Source organism: Procambarus clarkii, chromosome 24, assembly GCF_040958095.1.
Source record: "Procambarus clarkii isolate CNS0578487 chromosome 24, FALCON_Pclarkii_2.0, whole genome shotgun sequence".
Taxonomy (NCBI): domain Eukaryota; kingdom Metazoa; phylum Arthropoda; class Malacostraca; order Decapoda; family Cambaridae; genus Procambarus; species Procambarus clarkii.
The window spans coordinates 20,524,552-20,547,821 of NC_091173.1; the positions used below are offsets into that span (position 1 = coordinate 20,524,552).

Genomic DNA, 23,270 nt, shown 5'->3' on the forward strand with positions numbered 1-23,270 from the left:
AGATGGCTATACTGTACCATATAGCACTGTGTTACAGAACATTTAAGAATTCCAAGCCATCATAATATGCCAATACAAGAGCTGGAAGACATTTAAACAACCTGGTTTGATGTTTTACCTTAATCTGCTGCTGCTGAGTAATAGACCTGTATTCTTTAGTTCAAAATTGTCAGTTTGGAACACAAAATACAAGGCCTACAGCTATATGCAGCCCAGTGGGTAAACTTAGGAAGCAAAGTTCAGACAGTTCAACAAGCTTGCAACATGATATCAAATGCCTGCCAACCTCCAGTCAGAGATTGGGTATAGATATCCTGAACATCCAGGAAAATGAGCATAACTCAAGACATGATGGTCATCTGGAATGTTAGACAGGGTATTAAAATATTGAGTCACAAAAAAACAGCATTGAATGTAATGAAACGCCATTTTCTGGGAGAAGACCCCGGAGGCTCCCTGAAGCTTACCGAACTGATAGTTCGAACCATAGTTGTAACACTACATAATTATGCATGAGGAAATATTCCACACAGCTAGCCAAGTTAGAAGTGTTTAATATTGATATAGTAATACAAAATATTCTTTTGATAGTATTTTTTAACACACATACAAATATTCAACAAAATAATAATGAAAAAAACCCTGACCAATATTCACATTTGAGCATTATATTTCTAAAACCTATCAACATACATAAACCTGAACATCACAAGTTGAGTACCTTGGATATATTAACATTGGCAGTCTAGCCTCTCCGCACCTTCCTGGCCATAGATGTTCTGGGCTCCCTGGGCCGCTCAGAGATGAGAAAAATGATTACAATCGTTTTGTTTTCCAAGTTTGTTAGGTTATAACTATAAATTTGGTGTCAAAATGTTTGCAAGTCAACTCTAGAGAATAAATGCAAAAACAAAAATGTATTTATAATCAACTATGAGCAGCAACGATGAATATATGAATATTTATGAATAGCAATTAGATGAAGACCAAAGCACACATCAGATGGAGAAAACAATGTTTCAGGCCGTCCTGGACTGAAACTAGTTAATACAGTATTAGGAAATGAGCTTTATTAGGAATGAGCTAATAAAGGAGAGTGAGGTGGAGAGCAGGTAAGAGAAGAAGGTAATTTCTAGAAGGGTACGTTGAAAGGTAAGAATGAGATGAAGGAAGAATGGGAAGAGGTAAGAATAAGAGAAAGAAAAAGGGTATCCTTAAGTTAGGTCACATGTATTGAGATTGGAACATTTGAGTATGTACTGTGAAAGGGAAGAGTCAACAGCAACAAAGTCAGGACTAAGGTTTATGTTGGGTATGTTGTGTATCAGAGCCGCTTTGAGAAGAATAACATCTGTGAAGAGTAGAGGCAGGAAAGATTATTTTAGAAGAAGACCAATTATAGATTGGTCTTCTAAAATTATAGACCAATTATAGATTGGTCTTCTAAAATTATAGACCAATTATAGATTGATCTACATATCTTTCCTGCCTCTACTCTTCACAGTCGCTGTCTTGTCGAATTGGCTCTGATACACAACATGAACCTTTGTCCTGGGTTTGTTAGTGTTGACTCTTTCCTTTCACAGTATGTACTCATATGCTCTAACATTCTAAACAAATGTGACCTGACTTAAGCTACCCTTTTTTGTTACCTTCATCTTATTCTTACCTCTTCCCATTGGTATCTTTCACCTTACCCTTCTAGAAATGACCTTTTCTCTTACTCACTCTCCTCTTTATTAGCTCGTTCCTTCCTCTCTTCCTCACACACACAATAGTTCAGGACGGACTGAAGCATGTTTCTCCATCTTCTGATGTGTCCTTTGGTCATCATATATTCAACCACATTATTGCGACTCATTGTCTGCATCAAAGAAGCACTTATAAGTCATTCGAATGTTTACTGTCGGAGTACGGATGGCATGATTTAGTGTCATTGGAACGAGTGTATTGAAAAATCATTTGTAAAACTATACAAACACAAATTGCTAGGGTGTATAAGACTGGTCTGCAGTATCAATGACTTCAAACCCTATTTCTCAGATTCTGAATGACAGCAACATATAGGAACACACACACATACCATTATATTCTGATGCACTGAGTGGAATGTTAAACAAATAATTAAGAAGCTGTTCAAAGAGCTACAGTACTCAGAATATGATGGTTTGGAAGCACGGTATATTACATTACAAATGAAAGAAAATGTTTTAGGCAGGATGTCTATTTCCACTATACAAAATAATGTTTCACACGGAGATGCAAACTGCTTAAACACTTTCAGAAACAGTAATATCAGAATATTTTAAAACCAAAATAAAATGGAATTGTGCAAAGATTTCTATGAGCCCAGAGCATCACATAAGTATAAACAGATGTTAACATAAGCAATTCATTGCAATGTATTGTATTCAGTAAGAAAAAAAATATTGTGAAAAATTTGGTTAGTATAAATTTTGGTAAATTTCTCAACCTAAATTTTTATCTCACCAATGTCTCTTTCTAATTTGTATACATTTTAGCCACCTTGAAATTAAGTAATATGTAAAAGCCTGTATCTGGATAAACCAATTTATTTTATTTGTACATGAAGACAGGAAACTCAATAATATATGAACTTATCTATCAAATTTGGTAACAAAATCAACTAGAATGGTCAGTTATTTAAACAAGCTGTAAATTTTAAAGTTGTAATAGACACTGTACAGACCTATATAATTATTTGCAATTTTTTCCAATTCATGCAAAGTGAAGTAGTTATCCAAGCCGAGTGATTTATTTGCCCACACTCAACAGGAGCAGTTTCTACTACAATGCCTATTTTAAAACAAATCAAATGAAAACAGATCACAAAGTTGAAAATAAATATTCTTTGAATTGCACAAGTTTATAGTTATGTTCTATTATCACTAGATTCAAGAAATGATTATACTGTACTTGGAAACTCTTTAATCCAGGTTTCATAACCGATTTCATAATACAGTGCAGTATAGCTTGCTGAATAAAATGAAAACATTTCTGACTCATGATCATCAAGCCTTTTTATTTTGAATACATGTTCTCCACAATTCTGCATACACAGTGCCACTTTTAATTGGCCTTACAATACAAATTATTTTAATTTAATTTTTGTCATTGATGAACACTGACTTTTGACATACATGCTGCAACCAATTTAATTAGAAATGTTACTAGTAATAGATCAACCTGTCCTCACACTTAATACTTCGTATTTCTTACAGAAATTACGTTAAAAGGTGATGTATTAGTAAACATTAAAAACACATAATTGACATTTTCTATGCATCTGCCTCTAAGTTAGGAGGGTTGTTTGAAGTGCCTATGTTTCTAGTTAGGCACAACAGTTGCATTTGTTATGAGGTGGCAAATTGAGAGAACAGGCTAGATAGATACGAATTGTATTTTTTCCATTACTATACAGTCATCTCATCTATCTTCAACTTCCAGAAGGTAGATACTACAAAATATCTGGGTAAAGCAAGACCCCCCTACTAATAATCAGAATTCAGAATTTTATTTTTAGAAATAGAGATTTGTTATTGCACATATTATTATAACCCAAGAGGCTATTATCAGAAAAACACAGTATCCAAAAGAATACTGCCAGTTGAAGACTGACTGAATGTGGCTGAAGAGCTTCACCGAAACACTCCGAATTCAAATGCTCGGCTTGAGAATGGGTTCGAGTCATGAATATATGGTAATTATCAGAGATCAGCACAGCACAATGCAGTATTCTATTAATATAAACCTACACCAAAAGCTTGAAGCTACATGGCATTAAAAGTATACACAAACATTAAACATAACAACCATACTCTATAATGAAACCTAACAATTATGTACAGAAAATAAATATAAAAATATACTGTAAATATACACTTTAAAATTAATAGTAATATACAATTTTAACCAATTTGCTTCCCGATATCACATACACCAGGATGTTGGCAGATTATGAGCTGTATGTAGAGGAAGGACCAGGAAGATGTTAATTATCTTTGACAACTATCATTAATACAATATATTGTTTTTCTTGTGTGAATATTTAATTATTTTAATTAAAAACTCATAAAACAATCTCTTGATTACTTTTATAACTTCCTGCATTGATGCATTGAGCAGCTATTGCATTAACCTTGGCAGTGTAATATTAATTTGTAGTTAATAATTACACACTTGGAATACTGATCACGTTAATTGTACATTATAAATTTTAGCAACTCTCAAACTAATCCTAATACCAAATTATGCATATCACATGTTAATACCATAATTATTCATATGTTATCATTTTAAATACAATCTACTACTCTATCATTCTTAATATTCGTGAATTACCTTCAGCAAGATAGATCTGGAAGCATCACCTGCCCTGAGCAGCAAATACTCTAACAATAAGCATAAAGTATTTACAATTGTAAATGTCATTGCCGATGGAAGCACTGCCATGCTTCCCAAAGTAGAAAACATGGCACTAAATACTGTACAGTAGTCAGTTCCAGTACCCAGCCCACAACTCAAATCTCACTATTGGTTCGTATCTTGGGCTCTACAGCACTAACAATGTCAACTCCTGCTAATATTTTTAATTCACAGTTACACTATGCTTAATTCTTGGTGAACAGTCTACCATCATAATATGCTTGTGCTTGCTGTCTCACAGAGTAAATGGAGATTGATTTGCATATGTAAATTAACCTGGCAAGTAGAATTGTTTACGGACTGGGCTGAAGAAGAGGTGACCTACGTAGCCATTAAAAGGTAAGTAGGTAATGAGCTTTGAACACTCAAAAGGTGGCTGACCTACGTAGCCATTAAAAGGTAAGTAGGTAATGAGCTTTGAACACTCAAAAGGTGGCTGAACACTTCAGGAAATTTCTACATGCCACCCTGTTAACAAAGCAAGTGTGTCAGGGTAAGCAAGATGTCAAAGTTGAGAGACAGCCATTTGATAAATTTCATCACTATATTTGACTCAATTTCACAAAAAAAGTGTGAAAATTAACAATAGTGCAACTGGTATACATGTATTACCTAAAGCAAGTTGGCCTTTCTAGCCAATTTATTTTAAATGCATCTACCCTGGTCACAAACAAATGAAAGCTACACAGTAATAATGTAATTGAATGTGTTTAATCATGACCTATTCTCAATTTACAAGAACACTGTACTGTAATATAATTTACTTAACCGTATTGTACCGAGACTCATAACTTACCAGTACAGTATGTCACTGGTATGTAATTTCCAAATTAATACTTAATGGCATATTTAGAACATTTAATTGCATTCAATTTGTTTAGTGGTCAGTGCTTCTGGACAAACCACTGCACGAATGCACAAAACATCATTTTTTATATACATTCCATGTTTTGCCTCAAGTAGTTTATTAAGAGGCACAAAATCTGTGAAGCCAAATCCTTTAGGATTCCGAGAAACCTCCGGCCGCATGAATGCTTGCCGGTCTGGCTTGCTCATCATTGTTTCTGTGATGTGCTGCTTAGGCAGGATTTTGCCACAATCTAAAACAGAGATTGTTATTCGTCCACTAAATGGCCAGTCCAGGAAATCATCATTATCACCCTGCATTGTGTGAATAAATAGTGCTAAAAAATGCTCGTCGGACTTACGTGTGATGTTGGTTCGCAAACAAAATTTATAACCAAATTGAGATGTGTAGAATGGCGGACTGTGGCAGACCCTCCCAGGATTATTTTGTAGCTCAGCACATAACTGTGAAAAATTCCTTATTCTCCAAACGTACTCACCATTACAGAACTTTCCACTTACCTCAGTCAACTGAGCCTCAACATAAGCATCAATTTCTTCAATCCTTTTGGCTAAATTACTAAGCTTAATGGTTTCTTCTACCATGCTCTGACTTAAATCTACACTCTTTTCACACAAGTCACGTAGTATTATATCTTGATTGGTCAGTACCGACATGGAAGACTTTGGAGTTCCTTTGCCACCATCATTAATATTCAAGTGACTCATATGGAGGTGAAGTTTGTTACCCTCAGTTCCGGTATCCGCTCCTCCTTTGTCTCCATACTGCGGAGAAGGAAACGTCGGTGGCTTGTCACTGCACCCAGTGGCTCCAGATGCAGATAGGGATTTTTCTAATGATCTCTCAGGATGAGATGGGCTTATGTGGTTCTCGGGTATTGGAGATGTGGCAGAAATTTGACTTCGTAAACTTGGCTGTCGACTGAAGTTTCCATATGGGGACTGTATTACACCAACAGTTCGACTTAAATCCGATACAAATGTGTTGATTTTCTTGTAAGCCGATGATAATAACTGAAAACACAAATAAAAAATACTTTAAAATTAATAACCAAACACCTTATTTCAACTAATACATCCTATATTATACAACTTAGGCTCCATAATATTAACATTTATGTTCAAACAATGTAAATTATCAAATCTCACCAGAAATTCACATTTGCTTTGTCTAAATGTTGTGTAAACTATTACTAAATGAAGGACTCAATTTATGCATCTCCTTTAAATAACTCGAAACTAATTTAACACACAACTATATCATATACGTTTGCAATTTATTTGTTTAGTTTTTGTGCTAACTCTAGTAAAACCTAACAAGGCAGTCATATGGACTATCATTTTTACCTTTAGTTCATTAATATACTGTACAGTAATAATGTTTCAACCAATATTTTAACACATTTTCACAAGAAAATCTGACATCCAACACGGATCAAGGCATTAAGAGATATTATTAACAAGTTACAAAAGGAAGCTCTTGGATTCTGAAGAAGACAATTTACCTCAACTTTTAAATGAAACTGTACAAAGTATGGTACCTCACAGAAATATAAAGAGAATTATTAGCTGTAGAAAGTAAGTAATTATCAAAAGAAGGCACCAAGCCGGGGAGACTAGGTAGTACCATGAAATGTGAGGGATATTCAAAAGGTGCTAAATACTGTATCACTAAAAATGCCAATACAAGAACAAAAGCGCATACATTGAATGATATCATCAAAGGATCCGATTCACTAAGGAGTCTATTGATGGACAGATGGCCACGAGGGACAGTCGGGAAGCAAAACAAACGCACATCCTGAAAGTCAGGACATTCAACAAGAATATGCACGACTGTAAGAGGGACAATGCAGTTTGAACAATAAGAAGCAGGGCGGCACTCCATTAAGTGACCGCGAGTTAAACGTGTATGGCCAATACATAATCTGACCAGAGCTATTTCCCATCATTTAGACACACCTCACTTGTGCACCTGAAGGGATCATGCCCACTTCTCCAGCACCTGTTGCAGAGACAAGGAGAGGATATATACTCCTGAATGGAGTACGTCAGAAGTACTGATGTACTCCTGATGTACAGGATGTACATCATGTACATGTGCTTGATGTACAACAGAAGATGGAAGGGACCTACTACCAAAAGTAATCTTCACTACGCAAAGAAATTGAAATAAGTTTATTGAGGTAAAATACACACAAAGGGATGAGGTAGCTCAAGCTATTCTCACCCCGTTCTACGCAAAGAGGCTAATGAAAGACCACGAGGGGGTCGAGTGAACGTATCTGGAGGACAGAATGGCGTTAGGCCTCAAGGATATATTTAATATCCTCGTGACGGTCTTTCAGTTCCCCATCACCAGTCACAACATGATGTGGGAGAATAACTACGCAAATGCTGGTATTTAACTGGGCATTTTGGAGATCTGAACAGGGGTACAGTATCTCTAATGTAAGACAACGAAGCCAAGCGGTCAGCCGCTTCCTGAGACAAGGGCCTTCAACGACATGTGTACAAGTATGGGTGGGATTAAAAGTAACAAAAGGTATCCACTGAATCAACTAGGTGTTTATGGATGAATAAATCATCATGACGTGTAGGATCAACATGACTGAGATCAAAATACTTAGTCCACATAGCAGGACCAAACAAAGCTTGGAATGTATTAGAACGAGAAGGAATCGTGCGAGTGCTGAGGTGACAGCACCGAGCACCCCCAGTTAGAGAGGGGGTGAAAGGCGCAGTTATTACAAGAGGCGGAGCCACTCCAGGTGATGAGGTGGTCACCACTGGGGTTTGGTGCTAAACCCTGCCACAGAGGTGGGAAGGAAGCAGAGAGAAGCAGTCAGGAGTATCAGAAAAACAGCTTGGTCTGGACCCAATGTAGCGGGGGCTACTGAGCCCAGCCTTCCATCGCAGTCCAACTCGGGGGCCTGGACGCTCACCCCACAAGCCTGCGGCAAGAGAAGTCGGTTTGATTTCTACACAGCATTATTACCAAAAGTCTGGGTCTCAGAGCCAAGGGATACCACCTACCAGGGCAGTCAGGGATGCCGAGCGCTGTTCAGTGCAGGAAGGGATGAGTCATCCCCAGCGGTGCTCCCCCTTTTTAACGGAACTTCCACTGCCTTTTTCATTCTCCCTTTCACCCCAGCCTGGACACCCAACCATCCACCAAGGTGTTATGGTTGAATGTTGATGAATCACAGATGTCCTCACCCATGAGGATGAGGTCAGCAGCAAGAGGTTCAGCAGGAGGTCCATTGACCCGAACAAGATCCCTACGGGTGTGTGTACCTTAGTACGTACAACACCCAAAGAGGGACAGGAGAGGGAGGGGGGCCATGGCAACCCTCACCAGCCCCAGGGAGCCATACGTAAGCCCCTTCACCACAACAAGGTGACACTTTGGAGGGAGTAGCTGTAGAAAGAAATGGCTGCCAGGATCATCAAAGTCCAATTCTGCCAGTGTTTTGTTTTGGGGAAAGGTCTAACACACCTAAGGCACAGAGATAGAGGAGGAGGAAGATAAGGAGATGAAGTTTCCATACCAGCCATGACAATCTTGGTGGCTTATTCGGCACACGTCACATGCACAAAAATAATTGTCACTCCATAACAAATTTAGATAAAAATTTCCACATAACGTTCAAGTGACAAAAAAAAAAAAAAAAATAGATATGCTAGTCACTTATTAATTGCATCGTGTACCAATCCTGCAAAAGGCCACACATAATATTCTTAGTAACTATATCAGTGATTGGTTCAGACACCCAGTGTTAAAGATTTATTGTTGTTATGAGATGTGTCAGTGTTTAGCTCTGGCACCCACGTACCCCTAATGTGAGCCCTTGCAGTGGCAAGTTGACAAACTCCTTGAAGCTGCTCAAAACATACATTTTATGCATCGGTACAGAGCTCCGAGTAACTATTCACTCACAATCTGTGAATGATGAACAAATGGTAAATTTAAGCTTCCAAAAACTATTACTAGGTGTTTGATTTGTCACCTATATTTGGCTTTAAGATCTGACAACTACAACTTATTTGTGTTTATACTGCGTCCATTTTTATTCTTATACTGAACATCTATTCATATGCTGTACAGTATTGTATTTTCAACTATTTGTTACTTACGTTCAACTTTCATCCATGTTTCCAAACGTATGTAAACAAAGAGAAATAAAAATTCAGCATTAATGCAAGGCTCATAATGCATTAGTTTCCTACTGAACCATAATACACAATAGCTCTTACTGCACTCAGTGTGAAAGGTTATTCCGAGTGCTTAAGGCAGGTGTTAAAACTAATACTCTAAATGAATCCAATTAATCTGAGCTTCCTAAAATTAAGCACTTAAAATCTTGCATACAAATACAATTTAGAAGCCTATAAACTGTGTTAAGTTTCTGTATTAGCAATTACATAATTTGTATACAGTATATATATTTCATTTCCAAATAAAAAGTTCTTAAAATACTGTACATATAAATATCTAAATCGTGTGTTTAAACGATGATGGCAAAAATACTTACGAAGAGATGAAATTGCGTTTCCTGCGCCATGTGCTGGTCTAGGTCAGCTCGTGTCATCTTTTGGTGGCAACCGTGCTCGGCAAAGGAGCATGCAACTACCACCTTGGGACATGTTTCTGTCATGTGGGTAGCGACATCACCACGAGCCACCATCGTCCCGCACATCTCGCATGACACTACCACATGGACGCAAGTAAGGAGATGAAGCTGAAATTGGTCCAAGTATAGATCAATTGATAGTTAACTAAAAATACTATGCTACTGACATGAAGATTAAATTCAAGTACCATATTCTATGTGAAGTTTTATTTAGACCATCATCACTGCCCATTCCCTGCTTCTAGGGGTGGAGAGACATTTCAGCAGAAAACGGTAATACTGTACAGCAAAAAGAGCGGGAAAGATACTAAAGATATTCAAAGTGACACCCATCCATTCACAATATTTTCTCCCACTCAATAGCATCATAGATAACCAACATTCTCACATTGTAAAAAGCAACTGCTTAATCGACTTGGTGTAAATAATCATAATATATCGTCATAGATATATTAACACTGACAAAGATTATTCATATTCTGGAGAGAGAGAGAGAGAGAAGAATTTTGCACCAAGATTGTAACCATTGGTTGATTTGTCTGAATGTCTATTTGTAGCCTCTTTATTGCTACTTATATCTATGTACTTAAGTCATTTGGTATCATACTGCATGTGTGTAAAGGATGATGTGTAGACATTTATCAACCAGAATGTTTGATAATATGTTGACCGTTTTTTGTATGCATATATATACAGTACAGTATATGAACATGTTGTAGTGAATAGGGTGAGAATAGTTTAAGCTACCTCATCCATTTGTGTGTATTTATACCTAAAATAAACTTATCTTACTCTCAAACTCACTAATAACACTTGCGTTGCAAACACACAGGAACAAGGAGTCAAACTCGTCAACTCCAGCAATGCTAAACTCATCATATAATAAGAAAACAACATTAGGACACAGTGTATACAGTCTTAAACTCTCAAATACTGTACTGTACTAACACAAGGAAAACTCAGCATTGCATTAAAAGAAAATCAAGGCACAATCCTTCAAGCCTCTAACCTCACAAACACCTTTGCCTTTCTGACCTTCCCTCCTCCCACTTTCCTCCTTTATAAACCCCAGCTCTGTTTATCTCTGCTATATTTAATAAGAATCCTTACAGTCAAAATTAAAAAACAAGTATAGGTGCATTTTGTGGTTTCCATACAAAACAAAGCATAACATATAAAAGTGAAAAAGAAATATATATATATTGGTATACTAAAAACTAGACATTATGTTCTCAAAAGATCATATACCATAGTGAGCTTTCAAACTGAGCTTCCTTTTAACAGACTCACTGACTAAAAATAAGAATACAGAGGAAAAAATATTTCACTTAACATTTTATGTCAATATCCCTTTTGGTGAATATTAATTAGATTCTTAAATGATGGTTAATTAAGCACAAACAATTTAACTAACAATGGAAACTTTCCTCGAGACAAACCTGCTCTTGGTTGAAAGTAAAGGGCTCGTCACAGAGAGCACATTTTTTGACCCGTAAGACACACTCAGACATCAAGTGTTGTTCAAGTTCTTTCTGAAGAACTGTAGCTGAACACTCATTTGGACACATAATTGGCTGGGGAAGAAATTCTTACAATGTTATTACAACCACAACACAACAAATATCAAGCAATAGATTAATACCGAACAGTACAACCTCGATTCAACGAACTATGTGGGATCAACTCCAATTCATTGCAGTGAGGGATTTATTGCAACCGGAGATGCCTCCAAGAGGCATTTGCATGAATTTTTTTAACACTAAAATGCACCAACTATTTTTTTGTAATGTTACGTCCTTCAACCAAATCATTAAAAAAAAAGTGATGGAGCCATATTAGCAGAGTTACCAAAGGCTAATATTTCCAATGCTCTATGGGCTGATTTCACTGAGTAAATTTTAATATCAACCTGTCATATTGAAGGACAACTACCAAGAGAACATGTTTGTAAAGATATTTAACCACATCTAGCATATTTTCAACACCCTAGCCTTGAAATCTCATTTTCAAAGGACAAAGGGCCCATATTTTACGGACTAAAAACTTCTACAATTGGAAGTACAAAAGAACCATAAAATCAGTTGCAATTGTAAAAGAACCAACATCCTAAGCAAGTTCGCACATCCCCCCGCTTCAATGAACTCTTGTCCCTTAAATCGGACGAGTAAATCTGGCCTGGAAAGTGTGCGTTCCAACTGGCAATTCGCTGAATCGAGGCTTGCTGAATTAAGGTTCCACTGTATCTGGAATGTACTGGATTTGTGAGGCTTTCAGTTCAGCTCACACTTGGTATTGTTAGCTCAAGCTACATTCAGTTATAGTCTTGGTTAGGTAAGAAAGTAATTTCAAAAAGGTTAAGCAGGGAGTACAGGAGAATATGACTTAAATGCATAACCATGTATGAAGCCTGCATGCTATTTAAAACACATGCTCTGCTTGTAGAATTTTGACTTCCTAAAATTTTGTAAAATTTGAATAGAATATATACAACTATTATAGGTTGTATTATACACCCACTATACCACGACATTTGTATTACAGTATATAGACAAGTCATTTATATAATATTGTCATACTGAATTCTATGGCAAAATAACCAATATAATGGATTGAAATTCATTCTGCGATATATTAAGCGTGCAGAAATAATCATTCATTTTCTTAGAGACAGGCAGCCCGTGAATGTATAAACGTTAGGCTTATATAGAGGTCCCCAAGGTCGAAATACTGACTCCCCCAGGATGTAACTCTTACAACAGTTGACTAACTCCCATGTACCTATTCACTGCTAGGTGAACAGAGGCATTATGTGAAAAGGAAATGTCACAAACCACTTGTGTTATGCCCAGAACTTGAACCCAAGAGTACTGATTGAGAGCCGCCAACGAACCCACCTGTACTGCCGAGACCCTAAACATACAGTACAGTACTGTGGTTGTGCACTATGATACTGTTAAAAGTTTCTGCCTCCAATGTTATTGACTTGTTATGTTATTCTTTGCCTCAAATAAAAATATTTACATACACAGTGTAAACAATAAAATACCAATACTTCTCAGTCACACATGAAACAAAATAAATGTTTATTAAATTCCTCCCTCTCAGTATTAAATGAATTCAATTTTTTAATCATTATTTGTGCTATAACATAAACTTAGGGCAACAGTGATAACGGGTTTCTCAAACCTATCAACAACCGCCTCCATCATTACATTCAAAATTGCACCAATCATTGCTAAAACTTACAAATAAGTCAGAAGAATAACACATGGGGACAGAAATGTACAATAATAGCTTAATATTCCATTCAGTTCACAAGGCTAACCAAAAGATACAATATTTAGTAAACAGAATTAGTACCGCAAAAGTAAATACTGTACATTTATTAGGGGACTACAGGGTTAGGCAAACAGCAAACAGATTATCTACAGGTATTGCAAAAATATGTAAAATAATGAAATACTAACTTGGAAGGAGCATGCCTGAGTGTGATGCTCAATGTACATAAGGTCTATAGTGCGTGTGCAGCCAAGGGCATGATTCGGACATTTGACCTTCAGCTGCAGGATCTCCCTCTCGGCACAAGAGTCAGGAAATAAGTCTGCTTCAGTTAGTGGGGTATTGTCAATTGGGCAACGGTTGCTGCTTTCGCTGAAACAAAAAAAAAAAAAAATTGAAACAAATGAAAGAAAATACAGTAGCATTCACACATTTTAAATTATTTATATCTAACAATTTCCTCAGAAAAGTGCACTCTATATCTCACTAAGAATAGTGAGGGGAAGCTGAGCGCTTCATGTAAAATGCACTATACACACTCATAACAAGCATATATTTAATACTGTGAAACCACCTTTAACTCCTCATTATTGGACTGACAAATGGTTTGCCATTCCTATTTACAGCCAGGATGTAAACCAGAATCTAATAAAGTTAGAAGCCTGAAGAAGTCGGACCTAGCTGACAGACTTGAATTTCTAAGACTGATCTAACTTCTCAAACAAATCAACTTTAAATCCTTCCTGGCTCTTAACTGACAGCTTCAAGAATTGGACCTAATTTAATCCTGTCTTTTTGTCCGACAAAGTCAAGCCAGAGACCTAACAGTGGTTGTGTGTGTCACCTGAGACACCTCTCTGATAACCAATAGAAAACTATTAACAGGTAATTAACACTAATGTCCCCGACTCAGCAGGGAGGCAGCAATACTTTGAATAAAATACCGTAAGCTGCCCAAGAACAGACCCTAACTTAAGCATGTCCCAATGGATAAAAACTAGATATTTCTCTAGGTGAGAACTGAGCTCACCAAAACTTTTGCTAGTGCCCAAGCTTGTACCAAAAACTCAAAGAACTGTTGTTCAGGACCCAACTCAGGCAGGAGAGAACTCCTAGGAAATTGCTCCACAGGACCAACCAGAATCCAGATTGGAGCAATTTTCAGCCAGAGAAAGTTACTGGAGGAACACAAAATTTATTGAACAAAGCCCCTGACATGGGAACAAAATTATCTGGAAATTGGCCCCTGCAAAATGTAATCAGAATGTATGCAATGGTCAATGGTCAGTTTGCAGAATTAGGAAGGGTAAAGCGAGTGTTGCCTGGGATTGGTAATTTGAGGATATTACCCGACATAGGCAAGCATGAACACTAAGACTGTATGGAGCTTGAGTCCAGATTTAGTGTCCTAGAATTTCAGATATTTCGTGGCCGTTTTGACGCTCCTGTGACTTTCTAGCATTTTCATAAGATCCTGCCTGATTAAAGGTGATCCTAGGTTAAATCTCAAAGAACACCAGAATACAAGTTGTCAGAAAAAAAACACAAGGTGTCACTAATGGGGATAATGACACTTCCAGCAGCAGCCAACTGCTGAATGAGACCTCTCTGCAGATTGAAAACAGTTATTGTGATTGTGATGAAGCTTGAAAGCTGTTGCATGAAATTAGTTAATACAGAATAATACAAAGCAATACTGCATATATAATACTGTGCAAATTATTGTATTTAAAGAGTATTAAATGCTCCCACCTCATGCTGTTAAAGATGCATTCTTTGCAAAAGCGATGTCCACAAGCAGTCTGTACTGGGGACCTCAGCCCCAACAGACAAATAGCACACTCATACTTGGAGTCAAGGACAGGCACGAACTCATAGTCGTAACCCTCCTGCTGCAATAACAATAAAGAGGAAGTGCATCAGTGAAATTAATTATGAGTTTTGCAATACAAAAGGTAAACCGATTACAAAAATATTCATTTGTTACTTAGTAAACAATTTTCATGAAAACATTATACAGTAATTCAAAACTGCTAATTACCTACCCTTGTAAATACCTATTAGGGATTAAGAATATGCACCATGCACAAAGTGTTAAAAGAAAATACAGTACATAAAATTATCTAACCAGTGGTGCTTTTGATACAAAATCTTTTGACAAATAGTTTCTGGCCTCCTATTGCCAGTTAGCCTATAGGCTTATCATGGACACTCTAGGCAAACAGCTGACATTACCCATAACCAGGCCATCCTCCTGTTTTGGTAGTACGTATAGCGACGATGAGGACCCACAGCACATATATTGTACCAACATTCAATCCAATTAGAAAATAGAAATCGGACATATTGAATTTGGACAGACCGAAAAAGATTTTCTATTTATGTTGCAAAGACAAACTAAACTAACCTAACCTAACCTTCTTAGACCTAATACATGCTATCTGCGGTCTAATATAGTACAGTATGTATGTGCCTAGGATTATTTAAGTTTGTTTTTCAATTTCAATTTTTTCAGACTCTATAAAGTGAATATTACCAAATTCTACTATCTAATTACTTAGTATGTCAATATTTGTACTATGGTGCACATAGTTGCAAAAAGTATTATCTAAACAGGAGGATGGGTGACCATAACACAATCCACATAACTTGCCGAACACCCAGGTACCTAATTACTGCTAGCTGAACAGACACATCACGTGTAAGGGTGCCAGGCCAAATGTCCCACCCTGCATGGGAACTGAAACCAGGACCTTCAATTCCCTATTTTTTAAATATACTTCATAAATTTTCATATTCATCATACGCTCAACATGTTAATACTTTCCAAATGCATTTTCTTGCATATGTTCTAAACCTCTTTACCTCCCATGCATACATTCACATACACAGTAGATCATATATTGTACTGTATATTTAAATGGACTGAAGACAAATTTCCTACACACTTTACATACTTGCTACAGTTTCAAATTTACACTTTACATACTAGGCAACAGTTTAATTTACATTTTACATATTAAGATGCATATTCAAATTTATTGCTAAGTTTTGTTGGTGATAGGTAGCCTATGTATAGATGTATATTAGGCTTATATTGAAGTCCCGCCCAGAGTCAAACTACCGACTTTCCCCAGGATGCAATTCCCACAACAGTTGACAAACTCCTGGATACCTATTTACTGCTAGGTGAACAGAGGCATTAGGTGAAAGGAAACATGTGCCCAATACTTTCTGGCATACCTGGGATTCGAATTCAGGATTCCTGATTACGAGTCAAGAATGAACCCAACTACACTACCAATTTACAATTATGTTTTACACAAGGCTACAGATTCAATTTTACATTTTATACACTCGGCTACAGACTCAAATTTACATTTTATACACTCGGCTACAGACTCAAATTTACATTTTATACACTAAGCTACAGACTCAAATTTACATTTTATACACTAAGCTACAGATTCAAATTTACATTTTATTCACTAGGCTACAGACTCAAATTTACATTTCATACACTAGGCTACAGATTCAATTTTACATTTTACAAACTAGGCTCTAGACTCAAATTGACAAATCTTGCAGGAAAATTCCTACTTGAAAAATATCAAGTCTCCGGAGGACTCACTATGGCAGTCTATGATGACTTACTCTGGAAATAATGGTCATGGAATCTGTCTCTCCACACTCCATGGTGCATAGTTTGGCTAAGCTGGGGCACAAGTGATGAGCTTGTCTTGATCCAACACTCATTAAATATCAATCTGAAATATAAACATTATTTACTTGAATGTAACAAGTGAAATCCTTTTTTCATAGACACAAATGTTTCAGTGTGGTTCTACAAAATATGTTCCAAAGTTATTACTGTAAATATAATACACAAAACTGAATTTATATACATATTGGTTTATGAGTAACACTATGTAAATTTACTGTAGATAAATGCTACAAGTTGACTAGAATCACCTATGTTAGTTTTTATTTTTACTTAGATTAAATTAGAGGGTTAATATAGTCCCCATGGTGTAGTGGTAAGGTCTGGCATTTCGCATGCACTTTGTCCTGGGTTTGTATCCTAGCCGGGAAGGATTTACTGGGCACAAATCCTTAACTGTAGCCTCTGTTTAACCCAACAGTAAAATGGGTACCTGGTTCTTAAACGATTTGGTGGGGTCGTATTCCAGGAAAAATAGGATTAAGAACCTGCCCGAAATGCTATGCATGCTAGTGGCTGTACAAGAATGTAAGAACTCTTGTACAGTACAGTATATATTAAATAAAAAATTAAACAATTATTTATATACAAGAAGGTAAATTGGGTTGTGAGAGTACATAACATTTGTGCTCTTACCTTGATGCAAAGCCAATAAGATGCGTAGCAATATAGGGCAGATACTATCTATAAATGTGACAAATTACTGTAATGTGACAAGGCCTGTGGGTGCCCCACTGCAGCATGGATGGTACTCTGTGCAGTGGATCTTGGAGAGCAGACTATCACAGAACGTGGAGCACTTTTTCAGGAGTAACTGTAGATTTATTCTATATACGTATGTAGTTATGTTAAATACAGGTCTTTAGGGGAGCTGCACTCTTTGGTATAGTATACCACTGTTGGGAACAGAAATCATGCTGAGCTTATTTAGTTAGCACAGTTACCTAATTATAGAACAGACCCATTACTTAATAGACTGAATGAAAAGTTTTTTTTTATTATACTGTACAAGAGTTCTTACATTCTTGTACAGCCACTAGCATGTATAGCATTTCAGGCAGGTCCTTAACCTTCATTTTCCCTGAAATGCAACCCACCAAATCGTTTAACAACCAGGTGCCCATTCACTACCGAGCGAACAGAGGCTACTGTTAACGATTGGCACGCGATTAATCCTCCCCGGACAGGATACGAAACCAGGTCAGATCGCTCAAGAAGTGCAGGACGAGCGTCTTATCAGCGAGCCAGGTTCACTTAAAAATGAAGTGCACATCATCCATTTCGCTCATACAATTTTGGTTACATTAGCCTGTGTCCGAATGGTGTATTGTTCCATGTGCCTGTATACAGCATTCACAATATTTAAAATTAAACAAGATTTCATTATTAAAACAAAAAATTGGATTACTTTAGTACAGGACATATTCTGAGACAGGTGTAGTTAGACTGGGGTGCAGGACCATTGATCCCTGCCACCACCACCACCAAGGCTCTCCAGAGATGTATAGAACAACGCCCCTCATAACATAACCACCACAGTGACCTATGGACTGAGGGAGGACCTTGGGCTCCACAGGTAAACCCAGGCTCATAACAGAAGACCATCGTGGAAGCCTGGGGGCAGGAGCCCGTATATACTGTATGTGCCTTCGTTACGAGAGAGTTGTCCTTAGATACCCACTATCCCAACCTCTTCCTCCACCCCACCTGGCCCTCTGTGGGCATAATGAAGCAAGAGCTACGCAACAGCGTTATATGACTCACCTGTTGATCATCCGGCAGCTATAGCATCTTGGAGAGGCATTCCTGGTCCGTGACTCACACTCTCCCTCCAGCCTCTCTCACTCCAGCCGGACCTTGAGCCGCTCTCCCCTCAATATATCACATTTAATAGCCTCCGTCCCTCCCCAACACCTCTCCCTATTAACTGTATTACAATGGCCAAACAACAAGTCTTGCGCCACTCCCGTGTACCGTTGTGCAGCATTCCTCGCTGAAAGCTTTCCTACTAAACATTTCCGGAAATCACCGCCGAGCACAGCTGTTGTTCTTCTTCTTCACGCTCACAACATCATCCCATTTAGTTTAAATAATTTTTCTCTTGTTTTGACGCTGAAATAAATTTACTAGCATTATAAACTATTTCATATAATTGATTGAACATATAGGCTTATGACGTATAGCTGAAGTAATTGTATAACAATCGGTCACCAATTTGTGCTGTTGATCTCACATTTATTTGTTTATTTATTTATTTATTTATTTGTCTATATATATACAAGAAGGTACATTGGGATTGTGAGGATACATAGTATAGTAATTACAATCTTGTAAAGCCACTAGTATGCGCAGCGTTTCGGGCAGAATTTCGGGCATTTCTACAACTTTCATTAAACCCGTCTCTGATCCACCTGTAATACTCTCTGCTAGGTGAACAGAGGCATTAGGTGATAGAAAACGTGCCCAACCATTTCTGTCACGTCCGAGAAGAGGGGGGATTCCCTTTTTTTTTTAGTTTATTTTCTACCACAGACGTGGACATTCACTTATAATGTTAATCAGCATTTATATCTGCCAAAATCAGCCAAAATTATGTTGGGTTTTAAAATACAACTGGAAAAGATCATCAAGGCAAATGGGGGGTGACGGGGAGGTGGACCTTTGACAAATCGCCAGCTTCCTGTCCTCGTCGAGGTCACAAGTATTGGTGGCCCTCAGGTAAATTCAGGTAAATTTATATATACATTTTCTGTTCCGTGGACAGACCTAACATGATTAATGAAGCGAGTTATTGAGCAGCCGGAGACTATTGGTAAAGGAACCCCTGGATCCCCCACCATCCGTCCTCCAGCCTCCTCTACACGAACGCCTGGGAGTCATTGTTTACACCAGCTGGGCGGTGACGGGGACACACACTGGTGAGACACCCTCCCAACCATACGCTCCAGCAAACCCTCACACAAACTAACCGTGTAATAAAAAAAAAAAAAAAGAGTACTGACAGTGTGGTGATACACACTGGGTAGACCCCACACTGCTGAGACTCACAGTGGTGCGCTACACCTCTAAGACTCTTCACCACTGAGGCAACACAAGGCTTGTGGAGAGCGAGATGGAGTTGGAGGATTCATTTTACCCAAAAGCTCAGTACATAGAAACTGTAAGTATGTTTCTCTTTTATACGATAAGCCAGCTATTAAAAATGTGTAGATGCAAACTGGTATTTACAGCAGAGACTACGATATTAAAATTATATTTTTGACATCAGTTTGGTTTACTTAATTTGTATACAGGTATAAATTATTTATCAGTAGAGTAGGTCTAAGCCAATTTATTTATTATAGTTGACTAAGCCACCATTGACCAAATGCTTCTACCACTGCTGTTTTAAAGAAAACCTAGTGTTTGCAGAGTGGGAGAGAAATAACAATTTTTCATGCATGCTAAAGATGAGTTAAAACAAATGTTAAATTTTTATTACTATGAGATTGGTGATGAAAATTTAAAATTTATTTTACCTCATCTTTAGCGCATTTAAAAAACCTTTAAAGGGTACCAAGTTATATTTACAAATTCTTTCTTACATGTTTAGTAATATCAGAAATTTTACAGGCTACAGGAAACCGTGTCAGTCGTGGGAGTGTGTTATGCGGTTCACAAAACATTGTCTTAAGTGGAAAAGTAATTGTGCTTAGCGGTGTCATCATTAGAGGGGATTTAGCAAATGTCAGAGTTGGCCGTCACTGTGTTATATCGTCCAAAGCCGTCATTAGACCACCATTTAAAAAGTTCAGCAAGGGGCAAGTATAACTTAATTGTCAGTTTCATATTTTTTAGCAAAAAATAATTTGAGGAATATAAATTATAATACAAAATTGCTATAAAGTACAGTATATTTCATTGTTATATTATCCTTAAATAATTTACTGATTTATTTTTCAGTGTGGCATTCTTTCCACTTCATATTGGTGATCATGTGTTTATTGGTGAAGGATCAATCGTCAATGCTGCCGTTGTGGGTTCCTATGTTTACATTGGAAAAAACTGTGTAATTGTAAGTGTTCAAAGACCTTGTAATTAGCTTCTAGTACATAGCTCACAGTAGTGACTCAGAGCTGTTACACCCTGTGATTTAAACTTGCCTCCACTTTTCTTTTATCTTCATAGATATTTGGAGTGCAAATCTGTGATAAGATTTAGAAAAGTGTGCTGTGTGTACAATAGTGTAGTTTTGTTGTTCATGTGGATTAGTGTAAAGTGGTCAAGAAAGTATATTCAAGTGAATATGAGGGTAGGAAGATGAGTAAGAGTGAGTAATGGTGAACAGTTATGGTGAGAAAATGTGGTAAAGAAATGGACTGAGTGAAAGCAATTTTCTGTGAATGTCCTGCTACCATATGGTATTAATTTGTTGTGGATATTTTATGAAGGGCTTTCCTTTTGAAATGTCTATTCTGTCCTTTCTGGGAGTGTGACATGGGGTAATAATAAGTATGATTTATCTTCATACTCACATAGAGGACTGCTTGCAAATTGAACCAATCATTACTTCTGTTTTCAGCCTTGAATAATCATTATAATCATTACTTCATGAATTGCTTTCTTTATTTTTCTAATTTAATACTTATTTTATAGCATTTACTTTTGCATGTATTAAACCAATTTATATTTTATTTTCAGGGACGTAGATGCGTGCTAAAAGACTGCTGCATGATTGCTGACAACACTGTCCTTCCTCCAGAAACAGTCGTTCCTCCCTTTGCTATATACTCTGGGTCACCTGCAAAGCACACTGGAGATTTGCCTGAAGCCACACAAGATCTTATGACTGATTACACTAAATCTTGTTACCACCATTTCATAAGAGTCAAGGATATGCCCCCACAGGCCAGAGAGGGAACCACAAAGCTTATTGATATTTAAATAATGTGGTGTAGCTTTGTGCCTTAGGTTACAAGTCTGGCATATTTATTACAAGGGAATTGTAGATGTGTGATAGGTTTGGTAAATAACTCTTTAAGTTGCATTTATAGTCTTGTTTTGTGCTTGGCTTATAATGGTTCAACATTTTCATATGTGGTAATGGATGACAGTTGTGGAACAAATGCATGTAGTTAATATCAGCTTTACACTTGGGTGCTTCTTTATTAATATTCTTGCATTCCGATGATAAAATGTCATCCTTATTCAGACGGTAAATATTCAGATGACGCTAAATAGCATTAGCCAATTGCTAAATTTACGGTTTCCATTTCCTGAGCTATCCTGTTTGCATCAACTATTCCAAAAACTTGTGAAAATTGCCATTATTTTGTGGACATTTATGCATCTAGGGCATGAGAGAACCAACCAGAGAGCTTCCTGCTCACCTATGAGGCCTCACTTGAGACATGAGCTTTTGTATTTGCAAACATTTTGACACTAAATTTGTAGTTAAGTTTTCCAAGTTATTTGTTGGAATATAAGATGATTGTAAACTTTTTTTTACTTTACTGGCAGAATAATTGTATATATTTTTTAATTTGCAGATTGCTTGAAAGAAGTCATAAAGTATGTTCAACTGCACATAATTCTGTTATTTATTATCCATCCTAAATATAAAGTAGAGGAATGATAAAATGCTCATGAACATTTGTATATTCATCACTGTCATGTATAACCTATTATAAATACACTTGTTTTTGCATCTATTCACTGGAGAAATTATTTGTGAACATTTTGACTCAATGTGTAGTTATAATCTAACAAATAACTTAGAAAATGAAAGATGACCGTATACATTTTGAGCATCAGAGTGGTGCCCTGGGGAGCTCGGAACATTTATGGTCAGAGGGGCTGAACCGCTAGAGTGTTAAGTGACACCAGTGATATCATAAGAATTGTTGGTAAATAAACAATTGTAATCTTAAAGTGGTTTAATTAATGATCAATATAATAGAGACAGTTCCCCAGTTACGAACACGTTACGTTCTGAATCTGTGTAAAGCAGATGTTCGGAACGCGGATCGAGATTTTTCATAGGTGCAATGCTATAAATGGGAGATGCGTTCCCAGGGCACCAAAATTTCTCGCAAAACCAGTATTTTTTGGACGTACAGTATAATATAAAAAAACACATTAGAGTTATCCTGCTTGTCAAAGTTACTTGTTTTTGAAGAGTGAAATGGTATAATTACATGAAAATATAAATGGCAATACATGTGCACTGCATTGGTTGCCTGCCATTTTGTTCTTGGCCTCGTGAGTAAACGCCTTCCCACCACCCTCCTCCTATCACCAGCCCAGGGACTCCCCCACAGGCATAATTAGTAAAACTCACTTGC

The 23,270-nt window shown here is 37.1% G+C and overlaps 2 protein-coding genes across 3 annotated transcripts; one reads left to right on the forward strand and one right to left on the reverse strand.

The window, feature by feature from the left end:
- Positions 1 to 538: 538 nt before the first annotated feature.
- LOC123761643 (TNF receptor-associated factor 6) lies at positions 539 to 18,990 on the reverse strand. Of its 2 annotated transcripts, XM_045747709.2 has the most exons (7): positions 18,712 to 18,990; positions 16,881 to 16,993; positions 14,979 to 15,118; positions 13,415 to 13,598; positions 11,387 to 11,521; positions 9,849 to 10,055; positions 539 to 6,327 (listed from the first exon to the last, which is right to left on the reverse strand). In XM_045747709.2, the coding sequence occupies exons 2-7, from the start codon at positions 16,980 to 16,982 to the stop codon at positions 5,305 to 5,307; spliced, it is 1,791 nt and encodes a 596-aa protein (XP_045603665.1). In that variant the 5' UTR covers positions 16,983 to 16,993; positions 18,712 to 18,990; the 3' UTR covers positions 539 to 5,304. The 2 variants fall into 2 exon arrangements, with proteins under 2 accessions (XP_045603665.1, XP_045603666.1); XM_045747710.2 differs by lacking the exon at positions 11,387 to 11,521 and having other exon boundaries at positions 18,712 to 18,989.
- An 828-nt stretch (positions 18,991 to 19,818) lies between these two features.
- DCTN5-p25 (Dynactin 5, p25 subunit) lies at positions 19,819 to 22,857 on the forward strand. The gene is made up of 4 exons (XM_045747711.2): positions 19,819 to 20,107; positions 20,560 to 20,747; positions 20,890 to 21,001; positions 21,628 to 22,857. Exons 1-4 carry the CDS (start codon positions 20,060 to 20,062, stop codon positions 21,868 to 21,870), a joined length of 591 nt encoding a protein of 196 aa, XP_045603667.1. The 5' UTR covers positions 19,819 to 20,059; the 3' UTR covers positions 21,871 to 22,857.
- Positions 22,858 to 23,270: the final 413 nt, after the last annotated feature.

What these genes read in the sequence shown, in the direction of transcription:
- LOC123761643 (XM_045747709.2), bottom strand. Translation starts at nt 16,982, where the DNA reads ATGAGTGTTGGATCAAGACAAGCTCATCACTTGTGCCCCAGCTTAGCC. An exon ending in TGCATCTTTAACAGCATGAG is followed by an intron (nt 13,599 to 14,978) that starts GTGGGAGCATTT and finishes TTTTTGTTTCAG; the next exon opens with CGAAAGCAGCAACCGTTGCC. An exon ending in CTCAGGCATGCTCCTTCCAA is followed by an intron (nt 11,522 to 13,414) that starts GTTAGTATTTCA and finishes TTTCTTCCCCAG; the next exon opens with CCAATTATGTGTCCAAATGA.
- DCTN5-p25 (XM_045747711.2), top strand. Translation starts at nt 20,060, where the DNA reads ATGGAGTTGGAGGATTCATTTTACCCAAAAGCTCAGTACATAGAAACT. An exon ending in TTTAAAAAGTTCAGCAAGGG is followed by an intron (nt 20,748 to 20,889) that starts GCAAGTATAACT and finishes TTTATTTTTCAG; the next exon opens with TGTGGCATTCTTTCCACTTC. An exon ending in TTGGAAAAAACTGTGTAATT is followed by an intron (nt 21,002 to 21,627) that starts GTAAGTGTTCAA and finishes TTTTATTTTCAG; the next exon opens with GGACGTAGATGCGTGCTAAA.